Genomic DNA, 20,435 nt, shown 5'->3' on the forward strand with positions numbered 1-20,435 from the left:
TCTGTTGCAGCAGGGACCAGTTCTTCATGAAGATCCGACTTGGCTCAACCCTTGAGAGGGCTCACCTGTTGAAGTATGGATATTCTTCTGTGGCGATTGCCACCTTAATCTGCACTCAAATGTTCTCCACTTCTTTAGCCTATGTGTGGGAGAGTATTTGAGGCCTGGTGTTCTTCCTCGTTCAGTTAAGATCCCACTCATTCTGGACTTTTTACAGGATGGGTTGAATAAAGGATTGGCCCTTAATTCCTTGAAGGTGCAGGTTGTGACTCTTGCCTGTTTCAGAGGCCCAGTGAATGGCGATTCCTTGTCATCTCATCCCGATGTGGTCCATTTTTTGAAGGGAGTGAAACATCTTAGGCCTCCCCTGAGGTTTTCGGTTCCATTGTGGAGTCTTTTCTTGGTGCTGGATTTTTTGGTGGACCCTATGCTGCCGTTGTGATCTCAAGGTCCACTAAGTCCTCCGAATGCATAGGCAGACGAGCAGGGTGACATGGATGGAAGCTGCCATGTGGCCCAGCAGACAGAGCAGAAGGTCGGCAGATACCTGCCGGCTGCTGTGAACCAAGGCTGCCAGCGAAGCAAGGGTGCAAGCCCGATCTCAAAGCAGGAACGCTTTTGCCTGTGCCATATCCAGCCTGGCCCCTATGAAGTCCAACTGAGAAGATGGGAAGAGGAGATACTTGGGGTAGTTGATAACAAACCCCAAGGTTTGAAGCTTCTGTACAGTCAGGGAGAGTGTGCTCAAGGCTCCCACATGGGACTCGCTCTTGACCAACCAGTCGTCCAGGTACGCTCAACGTCTGAGGTAGGCCACCGCCAGAGATTTGGTGAAGATGAGGCAGGCTGAGGCCAACCCAAAAGGCAGCACCCTGTACTGGTAGCGTGTGTTCCCCACCACAAACCAGAGATACTTCCTGTGGTCAGGGAAAATGGCTATGTGAGCATAAGCTTCCTTGAGGTCGAGGGAGCAAAGCCAGTCCCAGGAGGGGAATCAGCGTACCCAGAGACCCCATCTTGAATTTTTCTCTTGCGAGAAATGTGTTCAACGTCCTGAGGTCAAGGATGGGGAACAAGCCGTGAGTCCTTTTCAGAATGAGGAAGTACCTCGAATAGAACCCTCTGCCCTGTTGGGGGCGAGGGACCGGCTCTACAGCACCTGCTGCAAGAAAGGTGGAGAGTTCTGTTTGAAGTATGACCTGCTGGGCGGGCAAATCCCACGATGGACATGGGGGAGAGGTCTCCAGGCGATGAATGAAATTGAGTTTGAACCCCTGATGAATGATGATGAGGACCTAACAGTCCGATGTAACATCTTCCCAGCGATGGGCAAAGCTTAGGAGCCTGCCTCCTACTGGGGGATCTGGCGTCAGGGGTATGCCCTGCTAGCTTTCGCTCCCTCGCCGCCAGTCAAAACCCCATAGCTAGAGCATGCTGGTGCGCTGGCTGAAGCCTGGGCACTCATGCTGGAGAGGAGAGGGCGACCCCTTGAGGGTGTGTGTGCCGAACGAGTCCGGGAGGCAGAAGGATAATATTTCCTCTGTTCGTAGAAAGGCTTCCCGGTCCTGGTCTAGAGGATTTCCTGGCCAAGGATAGAGCATCAGTGACGCTGGTGCAAAGCTGTTGAAGGGTATCATGATGGTTCTTCAACTGTGCCACCACATCCCAGACCTTATCTCCAAAACATTTTTCACCTGTACAGGGGAGGTCGGCCAGCCTTTCCTGCACCTCTGGGTGGAGGTCAGACACCCTGAGCCAGGTCATTCTCCGGCCCATTCTCCAATGCCCACTGCAGCTACACAGGCCACCATCTCAAAGATGTAAGAGGTGGAACGCACCTCGTGCTTTCCAGCTTTCAGACCCAGCAGGACAATGCTGAGAGAGCTTCTTCTGTTGATGAGGCAAGCCCTCAGCAAAGTCCTGGACTCGTTTCCAGAGGTTATGGTGCCGGTGCCACGCTTGGACCAGTGCAATGCGTTGACGGCGACCGGTGGCGATGCTTGCAGGATCTCCCACAGTGCTCGGCCCGGTCTTTCCCTGGTGCCGAAGAAGTGGAGGATCCCAATGTCCGGGAGAGTAGTGACAACACTGAAGCTTTTTCTCCATTCCCATGATCTTTCAAAATGCTAGCGAGGGGAATGGCGAGAGGAAAAGTATCCAGAGGCTCCCCGCGACCTCTTGGTGTCGAGGTGTGGAGGGGGCGGACCTGGTGAATGTTTCTCCATTTTATCCAGGCGCACCAGATGCCCTTTGGGGGGGGGGGTCATCTGGTCACACAGACGACATCCATGGATGTCGTGTGAGGCCCCCAGGCAGAGGATGCAGACCTCGTGCGGATCTGTGATGGACATGGGTCCGCAGGCACTAGAGGCACTGGTGAAAACCAGTCAACGTCATCAAAACCAGACAGTATGTGGTTGATGACCAGCGGTCACCGTAAGGTGAGTAGTTGGGAATCGACAGCAAAGTTGGAAACAAGTAAGAAAATTACCTACATGCCGAGGAGGCACCAACCACGAAGGGGGACCAGACGAGGAAGACCAGAAAAAAAAACCAGATACTTGTCAAGGAAAATAAGGAAAAAGAGGAGCTCCACAAATCACGAGGCAACTGTACCGCGGAAAAGAAGAGACTGAAGGATGACCTCGCTTGGATGCATGGATAGCAGCAAGCTGGGCATGCTCAGTATGCTGGCCAAAGCTTCTAGGAATGACAAAAAAGTTTTCCATGTCGGGCTCAATCGGATGATGTCACCCACCTGTGAGGACTACCATCTTGCTTGTCCTAGGAGAAAAATATTCACCTTTTCTCCTGTAATGGGATAGGTTCATTTGCTTTGGCCTGCAAAGATGAGCAATTTCTAAATTTAGTCACTCCTGATGTGAAGCGAGAGTTGGGGTTTTCCTTAATGAAAAATTTGGAGGAATTTCCAATACATGTAATTAATCTGTAGCCTACAATATAATTTGAAGGACCAAACTATAGGAGATTATTTTGAGCCAACAGTTTACATAAAATCTTAGTCTATACCTACAGGGGAGGTTCTCTACAACAGAAATTGGTATGTTAAGCTATAGATTCTAACCGTTCAAGAAAACCCAAAATCTTTTAAAAAAGACTTAAAAGCCTGGCTACTCAGCCAATCTCATAATGACAGCACGCACAATGATCTCAAAACATAATACCATAGCCTTCTAACATTCAATCTCTCCCTATGACAATTTCTCCTGCTTCCTAACTACAGATGTTTCCTTTTTATGTTTTGAACTCAGATATTTCAGTGTACCTATCCTTTGGTATATCTTGTTTGTTTATACTAATATTATATGCCAGTTCTCAGTTTGTTAAAATTTAGATTTTAAATTTTTGAATGTAACAGGTTGTTATAATTGTAAACCGGAGTGAAGGCAACTCTGCTATACCTCGGTATATAAAAAAAAATGCTAAATAAAATAGATTCAGTCAAAAACCTATCCATGGTTTTGACAGAGTAGCAGTGTAGATCTTAGAATTAGCACCTTGACAATGGCAAAATTGAATCTCCCTTGCTGTCTGGGATAAACTGAACCCTTGAGGCACATTCTCAGTGGAAAAACTAGCTCAGAGGTTCCTGATTCCTATACCTCCTGGATGTGGAAGCTGGCTTGGAGGTGGTATTGAAGAGTGCTTTAAGTGCTGAATGGTAATCTGATAACTTCCACAGCATCCTTAGCAAAATCTACAAAGATTCCCTCCAGTAAAATGCATGCTTGTAAACCTTTCCTGCACATCCTAACCTAAGTTAGATATCCACAGCAATGAGAGTCTATATGCACCTATAGCCACTGCAGAGGCTCTCAAGACCATGATATGCTGAATGGATAAGATTTTATTTTGCACTTCTCATCTTCAGCAAATAGTGAACAGAATTCCCCCCCAATCTTCTTCATGGAGATGATCGATAAACCCTTATGCCCGTCCCAAAATGGTGTGTAAATGCTGGCCTATGTAAGGCTAGAAGGATGATCTGCAGGATTGGAGCATAATATTCCAATGCCTTCTTATCAAACTGTTCCAGTGTACGAGACTCACACCCTATGGGACCAAGGTATACTTTTTAGACATTCTGTTTCATTTCAGTGCAGATTCAACCACAAACTGGTGTGGGGGCACCAGTCAAATCTTTCATTGGTTTGGACACAATTTTTGTGGGCAGCTTCTTACCCACTGGGAGGAAAGAATGAGAGATTTACCACATAATCTTATGCGCATCCTGGCAGAGGGGGGTAAAGAGGCACAGCCACAGATTCTCTTGGAGCATCCAGATATTTTAGGAGGTCTAACAAGGATGTCCTGACTTTTTCCTCGACTTGAAACAGAACGGGGATAAAGGTCATAATGGTCTGCACAAAATCAAAGTTAAAGTAGTGTGGCTGCAAAATCAAAGAAGAAAATATCCCCAAGAGGCAACTTACTCCTTGCTCATGGAGGAGAAACATCAGAGGGGAAAATTCTACTTCAGAATATATCTCATCTGATTTATAAGGAGACTCCTATGAATGCTAACAGCCCCCATCTATGTAAGCTGGAGATGATTGCTGAGGGTATGCTAGTCCTAGAGTTGACCCTACTTTGGAGCTGATGGGACACACAACTCTCTGGATATTGAAGTCAACTATCAACAAATGTTTGGAGAAGCTTCCCTTTTGGAGGCTGTTTGATTACAACTCAGCACATTTGGACAGCACTCTTCACGTGCTGAGTAATCGCATCTGCCATCTTCCTCCAAAGATGCTCCCTCAAAGACGACTCAGCAGAAGGACGGACTTACTTCAGGGCTTCTCAAGCTATTTCAAAAGCTTGAAGCTGGACCTCTAGAGATCTCAGCAATGAGCATGTTAGATGGAGATAGTTTCCCTCCAGGCATAGCCATTTCAGGGGTGGAAGTGCAAACTCTAGTATCCTTCTACTCTCAAAGCCAAACAGTGAAGATTAACCCTGATGTACTATTCGTAGACTTCTGCTGGCGGAGAGGCCATAAAGTACAGGATGGGGAGATGGGTGGATACAAGGGGGAAGATAGAGTAAGACTTGTCGGCAGCAACAGCTATAACCTGCTCCCTTCTTTATACGGGGTGGCTGTGGACCAAATATTATAGCACACCAGTTGAAAATGACACAGTTTGTTATTTAATAAGTCAGCAAATTGCTCATTATAAACATGGCCTCTTTTCAAAATAAGCTTCACAGAAAGTTTTTACTATCTAGTGCAAATACAAGGATATTTAAAAGAGATTAGAAAGCAATCTAACCAATGTATACTCTTTCCCCCCTTTTTATCCCAACTGTTTGTTGTAACCTTGAGATATTTGAAATTTTTGAAATGTAACTTCTATTTTCTGATACCAGTTTTGTTCATATTCAGGTCTCTGTAAACCGATGTGATGTGCAAACAAACGTCAGTATAAAAGGCAATAAATAAATTACTCAATAGAAATATCAATAGGGCATTGTTTATGCAAAAAGGAATAGATAAAAACCCAGATCTAATGTTTGACCCCTGACTGTGCATTGGGTGATAAATTAATTGAATCCAAACTAAACTGGACATCAAATTCAAAAATTGCTTATTAACAGAAGATAGTGGAAATGAGTCTTCATGCAAATTAAAAATCACAAATCATCATCATATTGTTTAAATTAGTTTTAGAGATCATTAATTGCTCAAAAAAGGAGAGAGTATTTTGTAAGAAGCCTGGTGGACAATGTTAAACAAATCTTAAAAGCATCAGCATTTCTTAGAGCCAAATATAACATAACAAACTGCCATGCTGGGTCAGACCAAGGGTCTATCAAGCATCCTGTTTCCAACAGAGGCCAAACCAGGCCACAAGAACCTGGCAATTACCCAAATACTAAAATCATCCCATGCTACTGATGCAATTAATAGCAGTGGCTATTCCCTAAGTAAACTTGATTAATAGCAGTTAATGGACTTCTCTTCCAAGAATTTATCCAAAACTTTTTTGAACCCAGCTACACTAACTGCACTAACCACATCTTCTGGCAACAAATTCCAGAGCGATCCATCACTTAAATTTTCAACTAACACCTTCCAAACTGTGTTAAAATAATTAAAAGGCCCACCCCCTACCCCTTTTTCTGGGGTTGAGAAGCAACCAAATAACCAGGAAAGAAGATCTGATTCAAACATTCAGAATCTGAATCTAAAAACCAAGATTCAGTAATACAAAAGAAATCTGGGTGAGTCAAAGTAATAAAATCAAAGATAATTCCTGTTTTCTTTCTCACAGAATGAGCAATAACCAAATAAATATTCACTGAATTATTACTTCAAACATATAGAAATGCTACTACTTATCACATGTATAGCACTATTCGACATATACAGAACTTTCAGGAACACATACAGGACATTCCCTGACGATATTACTCACATCATAGTAGCAGTGAGGAGGCATAAAGAGAAATTTAGTTTTATCTGTTAATTTCCTTTCTTTGAATCCTACCAGACCAATTCAGACGTGGGTTTATGGCACCCTGCAAGTTGAAAGCCACAAACTTTTCAGTGACATTATCACTGTCTATAAGTAGTGGTGCAGACTGGGTAATTGCCAGTATCCTTATGTCAAACACTCCCAACAAAAATAAAACTATAAATCTAAGAAACCTTGAAACATTTTGAGTGAACCCTCTGACATTTTATACTCTCAGAATCCCAACAGGAGACAGAAGGAAGACATAAAAAAAGGGTAACCAGCCAAAGATATAGAGAATGGAGTTCTTGCTACAGAAAGTGGGTGTGAAGCTTCCATAAAACCCAAAGGACTCTCAACCAAGGTCATGAGAACAAAGCAGCTGACTTCTCGGGAGGGTTCTGGACTGGTCTAGCAAGATTCAAGGAAAGGAAATTAATAGGTAAGACTAAATGTCTCCTTCCCTACCATACTGCTAGACCAGTCCAGACACATTGGCAGCATCCAAGCTCCTCTGAGCATGGGTGGGAAGATGACAAAGCTGCTTTGAGAATGCCTATCCCAAAGATAGTATCTTCCTTGGCTTGAATATCTAATCTGTAGTGCTTAATGAATGACTGTAAGGAAGATCAAGTAGCCACCATACAAATACACTCCAGAGCAATGGCTGTAGACTGCGCTCAAGAGGAAGACTAAATCCCTGTAACAATAGCACAAAACACCTCTGGAACCTGAAGTCCCTTCAGCAATATCTGCAGAGAAGATAATCTCCTTGATCCACCTGGAGAATAAAAATTACAAAACCGCCTCTCCCTTCCAAGGTTTGCCGAGTAACATAACAAACCTATCAGCTTGCTGAAATGAATTAGCACCTTTAAATACCAGAAGATGGCTTGATGAACATTCAAGAAGTGTCAGCAATCCTTACCGTGACAATTCCCATTTTTTTGGGAAATGCTGGAAGACAGATTGCCTGACTTAAAAGAAAAGGAGAAACTACCATAGGCAAGGACAACAGTGGGTCATGTCCTTCTGACCCAGAGTGAAGCCTTTGGCACTGAGGTGAGTCCAAAGAGCCAGGCTCTAAGTGAAAATGCTTCCTCCTAATATAAAGATGAAGAAAACTACTAGATACTTTCCCTGATGGAAATGTAAAAAAAAAAAAAACCCACTTCTGAAAGATCCATGAATGAGTACTCCTCTTATCTCACTGCCACAACATGGAACAAATACTTTTCATAAAGAAGAATAATCAAAGGTATCTGCCGACCCCCTTTACCAAGGATGGGCTGCAAGAAACCATCTTTTTTTTTTTTTTTTTGGAACTACAAAGGAAGAGTACCACTGAACTAGACTCTGAGCCTCAAGCAACACTGGAACCATGATTTCCAGACTTTGGAGCCTCCTCAGAGTAACCTTTAATGCACACTCTTGAAGGATGACACACAAGGAAAAAGCTAAGGCAACATAAGAAGGAAGGGTGAACTCTAGGCAAAACTCAACCCGTACTAGAACTCAATGTCTAGGACTCCCTGGTCCAACAGGATGATGGTCCACTCCCAATAACACCACTGGAACAACTGCCTACTGGAATTATCTTGTAGGAAACTTGCTATCCCTCAATGGGCCAAACAGACAGATGTGGAAGTCTCCATATGTGCAATCCTTAAAATATACACTTTATGCACAAGCTGATCTGATCACGTACAAAGATGACTGCTTCCCTGGATTGCACCTGCTGATATGCCTGAAGCGACCAAAACTTCTAATAGCTCTGAAAGACCAAAGGACTATCTTCTGGGAGTCTTATTTATTTAAGCTTTTTAATATACCGACATTCATTAGATACATCATATCGGTTTACAATGAAAACATAACAGCAGAATTGCTTTACAGTGGAACCAAGATTGAAAACATTAACAATAGATAACATAGAAAAGGGGAGGGGGAGGAAAAGGGAGCAGGGGGTGCCATTATAGATGATGGAAATAAGTTAATGAGTTTTGCCCTACTAGATCCATAACCAATTCTCTAAGATCCTCTCTGAACAGTACTGCTCCTGAAGCATGAAGCTTGCTAAGACAGGCCATAGATGCCGTATCTACCATCCTATCTTGCAGGCCATGGTTGATACCAGAACCTCCACTCGCAAGACCTGGCCTGTCCTCTGTTGAAAGGGTATACAGCTTTGTGAAGAGGAAAGCCTTGAATGGACTCATGACCTCTGAGGATGGGGTCTCCTTCCAGAGCCCCCTTCACTTTTAACCCCACCCTTCATAGCAGAAAAAAACTTCTTGAGGGATAATTAAAACAAGTTCCTCTTTCTGAAAAATAACCTAATGATGGAAGAGCCCTCCTCAGAGGCAAACTTCCCCTCTTCAAAGCTTTCCTTGGGACTATCCTCCTCCACACTCCCTTCCCCTGCTGAGCCAAGGGGAACCAATGGAGGAAAGGGCCTCCAAAGGACTAAGTCTCACAAATCAGCCCTCCCACAAGGAAAAAGGGCTGCGAAAGAACCCAGACCAAGAAGCTCACAAGTCCCTTTTCCCCTCCAAGCTTCTGCAGATAGTTACAACTTAACTGGGAGAAAGGTGCATAAGGAAAGGGAAGAAAGATAACAATCCCAGACCCCTTCATCCTCAGAAGCCAAGTTTTCTTTTTTTTGTTTTAAACAGAGTGCCTTAAAAGCCCAAACTGAAGAAGATCCAGGACCAAAGCATGGTACTTTCTGACTAGGTCAGGGACATTCCCCTAGGCAGTGCCAACACATGTGTGAGAAGCTAGATCTGCAGGATGGTTTTAAAAATCATGCACCTGAGAATGAACCCCATGTCAGTTGCATGGTCCCCTCAGATTTTCACTACCTACACATCCAAGAACACTAACTGGCCTTCCCTCCCATAGTCCTCCATGTGGCCCAGAGGGCTCCTTGGCAGAAGTCACAGGAGACTGAGTAAAGCCATGGCAGCTGGAGTCAGGCCTCAGACTCCAAACTGTGGTCGGCATATGGTCTGCCATAGTAGTGATAGCCTTACACTCCCCCTACTCCGCAGCTCTCTCGCATACAGGAATCAATTTCTGGCTGCACCAATCCACCTTCCATGATGGTGGATCTCACCAACTAATGCACTCAGAGATGTCGATAAGTAGTGGGGGACCCTCCTAAAGGTCAGTCAACTCATAATGGGGGCAGCTCCCCCAAACACAACATCAAACACCTAGGGCAGACAGAGTCCCTCAGTAGTGATGGCTCCTGCTAAAATTCACACCCGGGGAGGAGCATACAATGGGTGACATGTCCAAACAGCCAGCTTGGACCCCTCAAAAAAAATACCTGTGCCTACTTAAAGGAACCCCCTTCCCTGCCTTTCACAGCCTTACTCTCCCTTTGCCATGCCAGTCACTGAAGAACTGCAGCTGGCTTTACCTATTCTTTTTCAATAAGACAGCTTTACTGCCCCCTATATAAGCCAGCTGGTCTAGAGTCAATGAAGCAAAAACTACAGTTGGGAGGAGGAAGTGAAGCGAAGCAGGGGGCTCAAAGGGGGAGGAAGTACCCAAGCCCATGAGAGAGAGAAATAAACCTGCAAAGGCTTCCTCTCCTGAGCTCTCCTGACCTCTATTGGCACAACCATGCCACTCTGGAGACCTGCAAGCCACCTACCAGGTCCTTATCCCTCCATGCTCAACCAAGCTCTGAAGGGAAACTTGGAGGCACTTACCAGCTCCTGCTCAATCAGGGAACCATGCCAGCAAAATACCTGTAAGCCAGAAGCAAGGAATTCACTAGGAAAACACTTACAAACGTTATTACCCTAGGAGCAGAGATCCCGCTATACTAGGGGAAGTAGCCTGGCAGTTGTTACCCTGGAAACGAGCTTCACCAGGGACAGAGCTTGAAGACTGGAGACCAGAGAGCCAAAGAATCTTGCGGCAGCAGTGTGACATGTATCTACTATCCGCTGAAGTCAAAGAATACTGGAAATTACCTAGTCTTCAACACTAATTATAGGCAGTGATGATGGCTCTAAAAAGTTGGTAGCTCTCTGCTGGGAAGGTGACATAAATTCACCCACCAAGGATGAAAAGGAAACCAGAATATCTACCAATACAACCCTTCTCAGATAACTGGTCTAGCATGATATTAGGATACCTAATAATATAATCCTTCCTGAATAACTGAGCAGAAGATGCCTTTGGTCTAACCCCCAAGAATGTGCTTGTATCTCATCAGATAAGAGCAGCCAAGTGAAGTATCATATTGTATCTTCATGTTCCATTATTGTTCTGGGTCAGGCAGACATCAGAGTTTGCCATCCAGGTAGCTAAACTTTCTTTCCAATCAGTCCTCAAGACAAAGATTCTTTAAGTTTGAAATTATTTATTGTACAGGTAAATTCTACTTACAATTGTTGCATCTCAAATGCAAGCCCCAAGGCAAAGATCTTTGGTAACTGGAGACAGGGTAGCAGGAGGGAGAAGGAGGTCTCTTGTGTTGCAGGAGTTGGTTTATGGTAGAGGTAGGAAGCATGAGGGATAAGAGACTGATTTAGTCTTCAAAAGAAGGCAGTAAGAAAGGAGGTAAAAAACCTGATCGTTTCACAAGGTTTTACAGAGCGCTGCTGGCTCAGAAGCAGGTATGGGCAAGACTGAGCTCTCGTCAAGAGCTGCTAAAGGAAACGCCTCAACAAGCTGGGGGGGCAAGGGGGCAAGGTCCAATGGCAGCAAGCCTAAGAACCATGTGACACAGGGGGAGCATGAAGGACAGTCCCTTGAGCCTATAAGCCACCTAGGAAGACAAGTTATATTGAGGGGCATTCAAGCTCTTCCGATAGTGAGAGAAAGTGGAGGGGCGAGGGAGCTTCTCTTAAGGGCAAAGGCTCCTCTTAAAGGCAAAGGCTCACAGACTTTTATCATGGGTTACAAAAAGGTGTTTCAGCATCAAGAATCCTCAGAAGGGAGGACTGCACTAAACACATTTAAACTACAATATATACAGATACCTACATCTACCCACTGCTGGGGACAGAACAATTATAATATGGCTTCTTTGATGCAAATTTTCTACAACCATAATCTATTTGGCTGGCCAATTCTTCTGCAAAATTGTAGGTACCACAATAATACAATGTACATATCAGAGCTGAAGCCTTGGCAATGGTATCAAAGGTATTAATTTTGAAACTATCATTTCAACCACACTTCTGAATGCCCATTTAGAACATGGCCTTGAAATAAAGAGTACATTTCAGTCTTACACTCTTATGTCTATATGCAATATAAAAACATCTAACCTCCTCCCCCCATGCATACACACACTTAAGTATAAGCAATGCATAGGGCAAATTCAACAAAGTTCTTTAAATAGTCCATAAAACTAATCATAGTATACACAAATATCAAAAAAGCAAATGTTGCTTACCTGTAACAGGTGTTCTCACAGGACAGCAGGATGTTAGTCCTCACATATGGGTGACATCAGCAGGATGGAGCCCAATCACGGAAAACTTCTGTCAAAGTTTCCAGAACTTTGACTGGCCCCTACTGGGCATGGCCAGCATGGCACTAACCCTGCAGCCAGAAGGGGTCCCCCCTACAGTCTTATTTGAAAGCTACAGGCAGTGCCGAAAATAAAATAACAAAAACGTTACGAACCCAACACCGCAGGGCGGCGGGCAGGTTTCGTGAGGACTAACATCCTGCTGATCTGTGAGAACACCTGTTACAGGTAAGCAAAATTTGCTTTCTCACAGGACAAGCAGGATGGTAGTCCTCACATATGGGTGAGTACCGAGCTGAGGATGTCCGAACATGCACCAAATGTACCCAACGGCATGCAACAGGCACAACAACTGGGATAGAATTTTGCAGAGGGCATCCTGAACCCCACCGGGCAGGCGGAAGGGTGTAGGTACGTCACGTTGGAAATAAGTTACGACGGACAGACTGGCCAAAGATGGAATCTTGTCTTCTGGCTTTGTCCAAGCAATAGTGGGCTGCGAAAGTGTGGCGAGAACTCCAGGTGGCAGCTCTGCAAATGTCAGGAAGCGGCACTGATCGTAGGTGTGCTACTGAAGTCGCCATGGCCCTCACAGAGTGTGCTTTAACACTGTCTTGAAAAGGAATACCTGCTTGCTGGTAGCAAAAAGATATGCAGTCCGCCAACCAGGAGGAGAGAGTCTGCTTACCCACAGGTTGCCCTAATTTGTTGGGATGGAAAGAGACGAATAACTGAGTGCTCTTCCTGTGGGCAACTGTATGGTCTAAGTAGAATGCTAGAGCCCGTTTACAGTCAAGGGTATGCAGAGCCTGTTCCCCTGGATTGGAATGGGGCCTGGGAAAGAAGGTAGGTAGTATGATGGATTGATTAATGTGGAACTCTGAAACTACCTTGGGTAAAAAGTTAGGGTGAGTGCAGAGTACTGCCCGGTCCTGCAGGAGTTTAGTGTAAGGCGGATAGGTAACTAGGGCCTGTAACTCACTAACCCTGCGAGCTGAAGTGATAGCTAAAAGGAAAATCACTTTCCATGTGAGATATTTTAGGTCACAGGAGTGAAGAGGCTCGAATGGTGGTTTCATGAGCCGACCAAGAACCAGATTAAGGTCCCAAGAAGGGGCCGGAGGACGTAAAGGTGGCTTGATGTGGAGCAAGCCCTTTAAAAAGCATGTTACAAGGGGTTGTACTAATATAGGAACATCCCCGACACCTTTATGGAAGGCGGCTACCGCACTGACATGCATTCTGATTGAAGAGGTCTTTAAACCTGACTCCGACAAATGCTATAGTCCAAAAATCTTGGGATTGGATAGGAAAAGGGATCAAGGGACTGCGAGGTGCACCATGATGTGTACCTTTTCCATTTATAGGAATAAGATTTTCTTGTGGAAGGCTTCCGTGAAGCAATCAGGACACGAGAAACCGAATCTGAAAGGTTAAGTGGTTGAAGGATTAACCTTTCAACATCCATGTCGTCAGAGACAAGGCCTGAAGATTGGGATGGCGTAGGCATCCGTTGTTTTGAGTGATCAGATGCGGGTCCGTTCCCAAGGGAATGTGCCTGCGGATGGAGAGATCCTGAAGTATTGGAAACCACAATTGGCGTGGCCAGTGAGGTGCTATCAGGATCATGGTTCCCTTGTCCTGACGTAACTTCATGAGAGTCTTCGAAAGAAGTGGAAGTGGAGGGAATGCATAGAGCAGACCGGTTGCCCATGAGAGGGAGAATGCATCTCTGGGCTGAGAGCGCTCGCTCCGAATGAGGGAGCAGAAATTGTCGACTTTGTGGTTCTGAGGGGACGCAAAGAGGTCTGTCTGGGGATAACCCCATTATTGGAAGATGAAGTCCGCTACTGAGGGACTGAGAGACCACTCGTGCGGTTGGAAGACACGACTCAGTTTGTCTGCCAAGACATTGTCCACTCCCGGCAAGTAGGTGGCCCTGAGGTATATCGAGTGGGAGAGCGCTTCCGCCCAAATCTGCGCAGCTTCCTGACACAGAAGGAAGGAGCCTGTTCCTCCCTGCTTGTTGATGTACCACATGGCCACCTGGTTGTCCGTCTGAATCAGGATGACGTGATTTGACAGGCGTTCCTGAAAAGCCCTGAGAGCATATCGCATTGCTCGAAGTTCTAGGAAGTTTATTTGATGTTTGGCTTCCCCTGGAGACCAAGACCCTTGGTGTTTGTAGATTGTCCACCTGGGCTCCCCACCCGAGGTTGGAAGCGTCGGTGGTGAGAATGAGTTGAGGATCTGGCACTTGAAAGGGCAGTCCCTGGAGGAGATTGTTGTGATTTTTCCACCAGGCGAGAGACAGAGAGTGAGTCGGTGATGTGGACAACGGTCGACAGAGGCTGAACAGCTTGAATCCATTGTGACCTCAGAGTCCAATGCATGAGCCTTATGGCCAGGCGGGCCATTGGTGTGACATGGACTGAGGACGACATGTGTCCTAAAAGGACGAGGAATTGGCGAGCTGTTGCTGTATGCTGAGACTGCAACTGGTGAGCGAGAGGCACGAGAGTTAGCGCTCGTTGTTGAGTTAGAAAGGTTTTTGCCTGCAAGGTGTCCAAGTCTGCCCCAATGAACGACAAGGTTTGAGATGGGACTAAAGAGGATTTTTCGTAATTGACGAGAAATCCTAAAGAAATTAGAGGACCTTGAATACTGTGTACAATTCTGGTCGCCGTATCTCAAAAAAGATATAGTTGCAATGGAGAAGGTACAGAGAAGGGCAACCAAAATGATAAAGGGGATGGAACAGCTCCCCTATGAGGAAAGGCTGAAGAGGTTAGGGCTGTTCAGCTTGGAGAAGAGACGGCTGAGGGGGGATATCATAGAGGTCTTTAAGATCATGAGAGGTCTTGAACGAGTAGATGTGACTCGGTTATTTACACTTTCGAATAATAGAAGGACTAGGGGGCATTCCATGAAGTTAGCAAGTAGCACATTTAAGACTAATCGGAGAAAATTCTTTTTCACTCAACGCACAATAAATCTCTGGAATTTGTTGCCAGAGGATGTGGTTAGTGCAGTTAGTGTAGCTGGGTTCAAAAAAGGTTTGGATAAGTTCTTGGAAGAGAAGTCCATTAACTGCTATTAATCAAGTTTACTTAGGGAATAGTCACTGCTATTAATTGCATCAGTAGCATGGGATCTTCTAGGTGTTTGGGTAATTGCCAGGTTCTTGTGGCCTGGTTTGGCCTCTGTTGGAAACAGGATGCTGGGCTTGATGGACCCTTGGTCTGACCCAGCATGGCAATTTCTTATGTTCTTATGTTCTTAGAGTGTGTAGGGTCAAATTGAGGGACGACAGAGCGGCTTGCTGGGTTGGAGCCCTGATTAACCAGTCGTCGAGATAGGGGTAGGCATGAACACCTTCTTTCCTGAGAAAAGCTGCGACAACCACAAGACATTTGGTAAAGACTCATGGTGCCGATGCTAGGCCAAACGGAAGCACGCGGTATTGATAGTGCTTTGGGCCTACTAAAAACCTGAGGTACTTGCGATGAGCTAGAATTATCGCAATGTGTGTGTATGCGTCCTGAAGGTCCAGAGAGCAGAGCCAGTCTCCTCTTTGCAGAAGAGGTAGAAGCGAGCCCAAGGTTACCATCTTGAACTTTTCTCGCTGTAGGTACTTGTTGAGAGCACGTAGGTCCAGAATTGGACGAACTCCCCCGGATTTTTTTGGGGATCAAAAAGTATCGGGAATAGAACCCTAGGCCTTACTGTGAGAGAGGGACGGGTTCTATTGCTCTTAACTGGAGAAGAAGGGAAACTTCCTGCTCCAGAAGGACAGAATGGTCGGATACTCTCCATGCTTGCAGAGGTGGCGAGTCCGGTGGAAGAGCAAGAAAGTTTAGGTGATAACCCTGAGCAATGATTGCTAGCACCCATTGGTCGGTTGTGATTGATTGCCACATGCCATGAAAGTGGCACAATCGACCTCCCATTGGTATGCTTGGTAGAGGAATCAGGCTGCTGCTCTCCAAGTGAAAGTCAAAAACCTGAAGCAGGCCCCGGCTGGGGAGCTGCTTGCGGCTTTTGCTTTCAGGCCTGGCAAGACTGAGATTTTTGCGAAGGCCTCATAGTTCGGGACCTTGCTGGTGGAGGATAGTACTTCCTTGGACGGAAGAATGACTTCTTAGAGTCCTTCCTAAAGGTCTGTCTTGAGGGGAAGTCGGAAGGTATCGATGAGAGCTGTTTAAGGGTCTCATGATGGTCCTTTAATTCAGCCACTATTTGCTGGATCTGTTCACCGAACAGATTGTCACCTACACATGGCAGGTCAGACAGCCTGTCTTGTACTTCTGGGCGCAAGTCAGAAGATTTGAGCCAGGCCCATCGTCTTGCCAAAATGGCAGCTGCAGACACTCTAGTAGAGGTGTCTAAGATATCGTAAGCTGTTCTTATCTCATGCTTTCCTGCCTCAAACCCCTTGTTGACAAGGATTTGAAGCTGTTGTTGGAATTGGTCAGGCAGGGTTTCAGCGAAGTCCTGTATCTGCTTGAAAATGACCCTATTGTATTGGGTCATATACAGCTGGTAAGCAGCAATTCTGGAGATGAGCATGGCCCCTTGGAACACTCGACGACCAATATTGTCTAGGAACTTGTGTTCCTTAACAGGAGGGGTAGATGAGTGAGGCTTCGTCCTTTTTGCTTTCTTTTGAGCCGATTCCAGCACCACTGAGTGGTGGTCGAGCTGAGATTTTTGAAAGCCGAGGGCTGATTGTACTAAATAGGTAGTATCAGCTTTTCTATGGACTGGGGCAACGGATCCAGGGTTTTCCCAGTTCTTTTTGAGGAGGTCAAGAAGAACTTGATGAATGGGAATAAAAGTGATCACTTTAGGGGCATCCAGGAATTGGAGGAGCTCCATCATCTGGTGCCTATCATCCTGCTCCGTCTGAAGCTGAAAAAGGACCAACTCTGACATTTCCTTCACAAAATTAATGAAAGAAAGGTCCTCTGGAGGAGAACGCTTTCTACTTTCAGTACGAGAGGGAGGTGAAGGTAAGTCATCGGTGTTTGTGGAAGTATCATCACCCCAGGTGTCATAAGGATCAGCAGACCGACCTGTAGGACGAGAAGGGGGTTGGATACCCGAAGGCCCCGGCTGAGGCTCCGAGAAAATCGAAGGAATCGCCGGGGGCACCATGGACGGCCTGGAAGACATCGGTGCCTGTATCGAAGGCATCGATGGCGCCGATGTTCGTATCGCCCCCAATGAATGAATCGGTGGCGAGGGACGAATTGGCATAGATGGCTGAGGCAGTACTCCCAGAAGAGGAATGCGGAACGGTGTTTCTCCTCCTGATGAAGCTGTCAACGGGGGAGCGCACCGGAGCCATCAGAGACCCGGGAATCACCGGTGGAAGGGCGGTCATGAGCGCCTCCATCTGGGATAGCAGCGGTGCCAGCGCTGCTGTCATCGGGTCGGTGACCAGTTCCATTCTTGGTGCCGGTGGAACCTGGAGCCGCTGCATCGCCTTGTCGATGGCCTCCTGGACCAGCCAGTCCAGTTCTTCCTGGAAACCTGGAGCAAGCAGCCCCGGCTCCGTGACAGAAGAGGGAGGCAGAGGCACAGTCGGAGGGACCACCTTTACAGGCAGAATCGCGACTCCCAAACCCCGATCGGGTGAGGGTGGCCTCGATGTCCCGGTCGCAGGAATGGTCGGTGCCATTCCTGGACGGGGCTTCTTAGATGGTGGCTCGGACGGTTGTGAGGTCGATGATTTCACTCCCTCGACGGTCCTAGACATATGATGCCGATGGCGATGTTTCTCCCTACGATCCCCTCGATCTTGAGAGGGAGAAACAGGAGTCGATGGCCGTGAAGACGTCGATGGCGGACGGTCACCAGACGGTGGTCGATGCTGGTGTGACTTCAACGGTACCAGTTCCGATGACGTCGATGCGATGGACGGCGTTGGGGTGTGAGCACGGAAGAGGAGTCCCATCTTCTCCATTCTGGCTTTGCGACATTTTGGTGTCATGAGGGCACATTTGGTGCAAGTCAGGACATCATGCTCACGGCCTAAACACATTATACAGACCGCATGAGGGCCTGTGATAGACATGGTACGAGTACAGTCTGGGCACCGACGAAACCCCGACGCCATGGCCATCGAAAAAAATCGAGCCGCGGTACGGTCGACGGCCAGTAGGCCGCGAGGGCCAAACTCGACAGTAATCGACCAAAGACGGTCAAAAAACTTACCGGAGTACCACGGCCTGAGAAACGTTAGAGGAGAGACCCCTGTGGGGCAATTTAAGTTTAATTAACTCCGTGAGGAAAATTCCAATCAGGAATCTCTTTAGAACTCCTAAACCACGAGGCTACTGCTGCGCGGAAAAAAGAAGACTGAAGGGGGATCCCTGCTGGCTGCAGGGTTAGTGCCATGCTGGGCATGCCCAGTAGGGGCCAGTCAAAGTTCTGGAAACTTTGACAGAAGTTTTCCGTGATTGGGCTCCATCCTGATGATGTCACCCATATGTGAGGACTACCATCCTGCTTGTCCTTTGAGAAAGGTTTCAAATTCCAGCACTGCATCATCTAATAGACTTACATTGTCCATGGTAATAGCCAACTGCATTCTCTTTCCCATCTGTAATGTAAGCATGTTATCTATTTCTTCATCTTCCTCTGGAAACCCTGGGCCGGATAGGCAGCTGTTTACATATTTTTCACTGACAATCCTTTTCTCCTGAAAATACCAGAAAGTATCCTGAGCATTCTAAGCACAGCACTAAATCATTACTTGTACACAAAAGTATTGAAATACAAAACAAGACTGAAAAGGTATATTCTATAGAGTAGACAACATTTTTAGAAGGTGTTCACCTTGAGCACAAATGCCATTCTAATTTACAATCTTTGCTACATCAAACAATGAAAGTATATGCTTGGTTTACCAATTATCTTGGAACTTATTTATGCACATTAGTTGAAAAATGATATGGATGGACATCAATGGGGGACATAAGATATTTCTACAGTACTTACTGTAAAAAAAACTTGAAGAATGCCTATCATCACTTTCTGGAACACTGTTGGCTTTATAGCACTGATTCCGTAAGTCAAATTCAGACTTTGTACTTGGCTGTAGTGACACAGGTACATATTAACGAAAGCAAATCTGCTCACCTTTAACAAGTGTTCTTCATAGACAGCAAGACAATTCAGTCCATCAAGTTGGTGACATCACGGATACTGAGCATCCTCTCTCAGAGCTCAAAAATACCTAGAAGTCTTTTTAGGCATTCAGGGGTATTCCCACGCAGCCACTGCCACACAAGTCTCCTTAGCCATTTTACAAACTAAATTTCACTTCTATGGGAAGGAGGGTGGGATTGTATAGCTAAATTGTCCTGCTATCTATGGAGAACACCTACTGCAGGTAAACAACTTTGCTTTCTCCATTAATCAGCCAAACTGAATTCAACCACAGAAGTGGGGATTCCCAAGATGAAGGTTGCAAAATATTATTTCTTCTTTTAAGTACTGCCTAGCTAAAACAGCTATCACTGTGTGTCCGTACTTGATGAGCTTCTCCTTGCTATGATGTTATTTGTCTAGATTTAACGTAACAATAAAAAATCCAGTCTATCCCAGCATAGAGGGTTTGTTTCTTAGCTGGTAATCCTTCATTGTTTGGGCTATAAAAAATAAACAGTTGAGGAGTATTCCTGTAAGATTCAGACCTTTCCAAGTAGAATAGTAAAGTTCTTCTACAATCTCAAGGTATGAAGTGCTTATTCACCTTTGTTAGAATGACTTTTTGGAAAGAATGTGGGTAAAACAATGGGCTGATTCATGTAAAATGAAGAAACCACCTTTTGTAAAAACTCTGGATGGGTTCTTAGCACTACTCTATTCTTGAAACTTGTGTTTAAAATATATGTATCACTAAGGCTTGGAGCTTGCTTACTCTGGGCTGAGGTTACTGCTACCAAAAACAACACTTTCCATGAAAGAAATTCAAGATCCACAGTTGCTATGGGTTTAAAGGGAAAAATCATTAAAGTACTATATTTAGATGACTCCGACTAGATGGGTCTCATTCAGGCAGATAAAGATGGTAGAGGCCTTTAATGAATTTTGATATTCTTGTATGATGAGAAATTGGAAGACCTTACAAGAGATGGCGATATGCTGTAATAGCACACAAGGGCATTCTGATCGGATTAGTCTTCAATCCCGATTTGGAGAGACTGAGAAAATATTGTAGAAGGGCTGAAACTGTACAACTCAATGGATCCTACTTTTTGAGACATAGCAAATGGAAAATTTTTTCCATTTAAAGCTGTAGGAACATCTAATGGAAGGTCTCTTGCTGCAAGAATAATTTCCTTTACTTCTAATGATGCAGGGTGGGCATGGCTTGCACTACCTCACTTTCAATATCCATTAGGGATGTGAATCGTTTTTTGACGATTTAAAAAAAATCGTCAGATATT

At 45.5% G+C, this 20,435-nt stretch overlaps 1 protein-coding gene across 10 annotated transcripts in view; it reads right to left on the bottom strand.

The window, feature by feature from the left end:
• The window catches only part of LOC115090001 (coiled-coil domain-containing protein 9B-like), a 249,141-nt gene that overhangs the window by 120,561 nt on the left and 108,145 nt on the right, over positions 1-20,435 (bottom strand). For all 10 annotated transcript variants that reach the window (XM_029598528.1, XM_029598525.1, XM_029598531.1 and 7 more), the window contains one exon: positions 18,545-18,682. In XM_029598528.1, coding sequence (XP_029454388.1) covers positions 18,545-18,682 — 138 coding nt within the window. The remainder of the gene's footprint in view (positions 1-18,544; positions 18,683-20,435) is intronic.

The sequence above is a fragment of the Rhinatrema bivittatum genome, chromosome 4, assembly GCF_901001135.1.
Source record: "Rhinatrema bivittatum chromosome 4, aRhiBiv1.1, whole genome shotgun sequence".
In the NCBI taxonomy this organism is placed as follows: Eukaryota; Metazoa; Chordata; class Amphibia; order Gymnophiona; family Rhinatrematidae; genus Rhinatrema; species Rhinatrema bivittatum.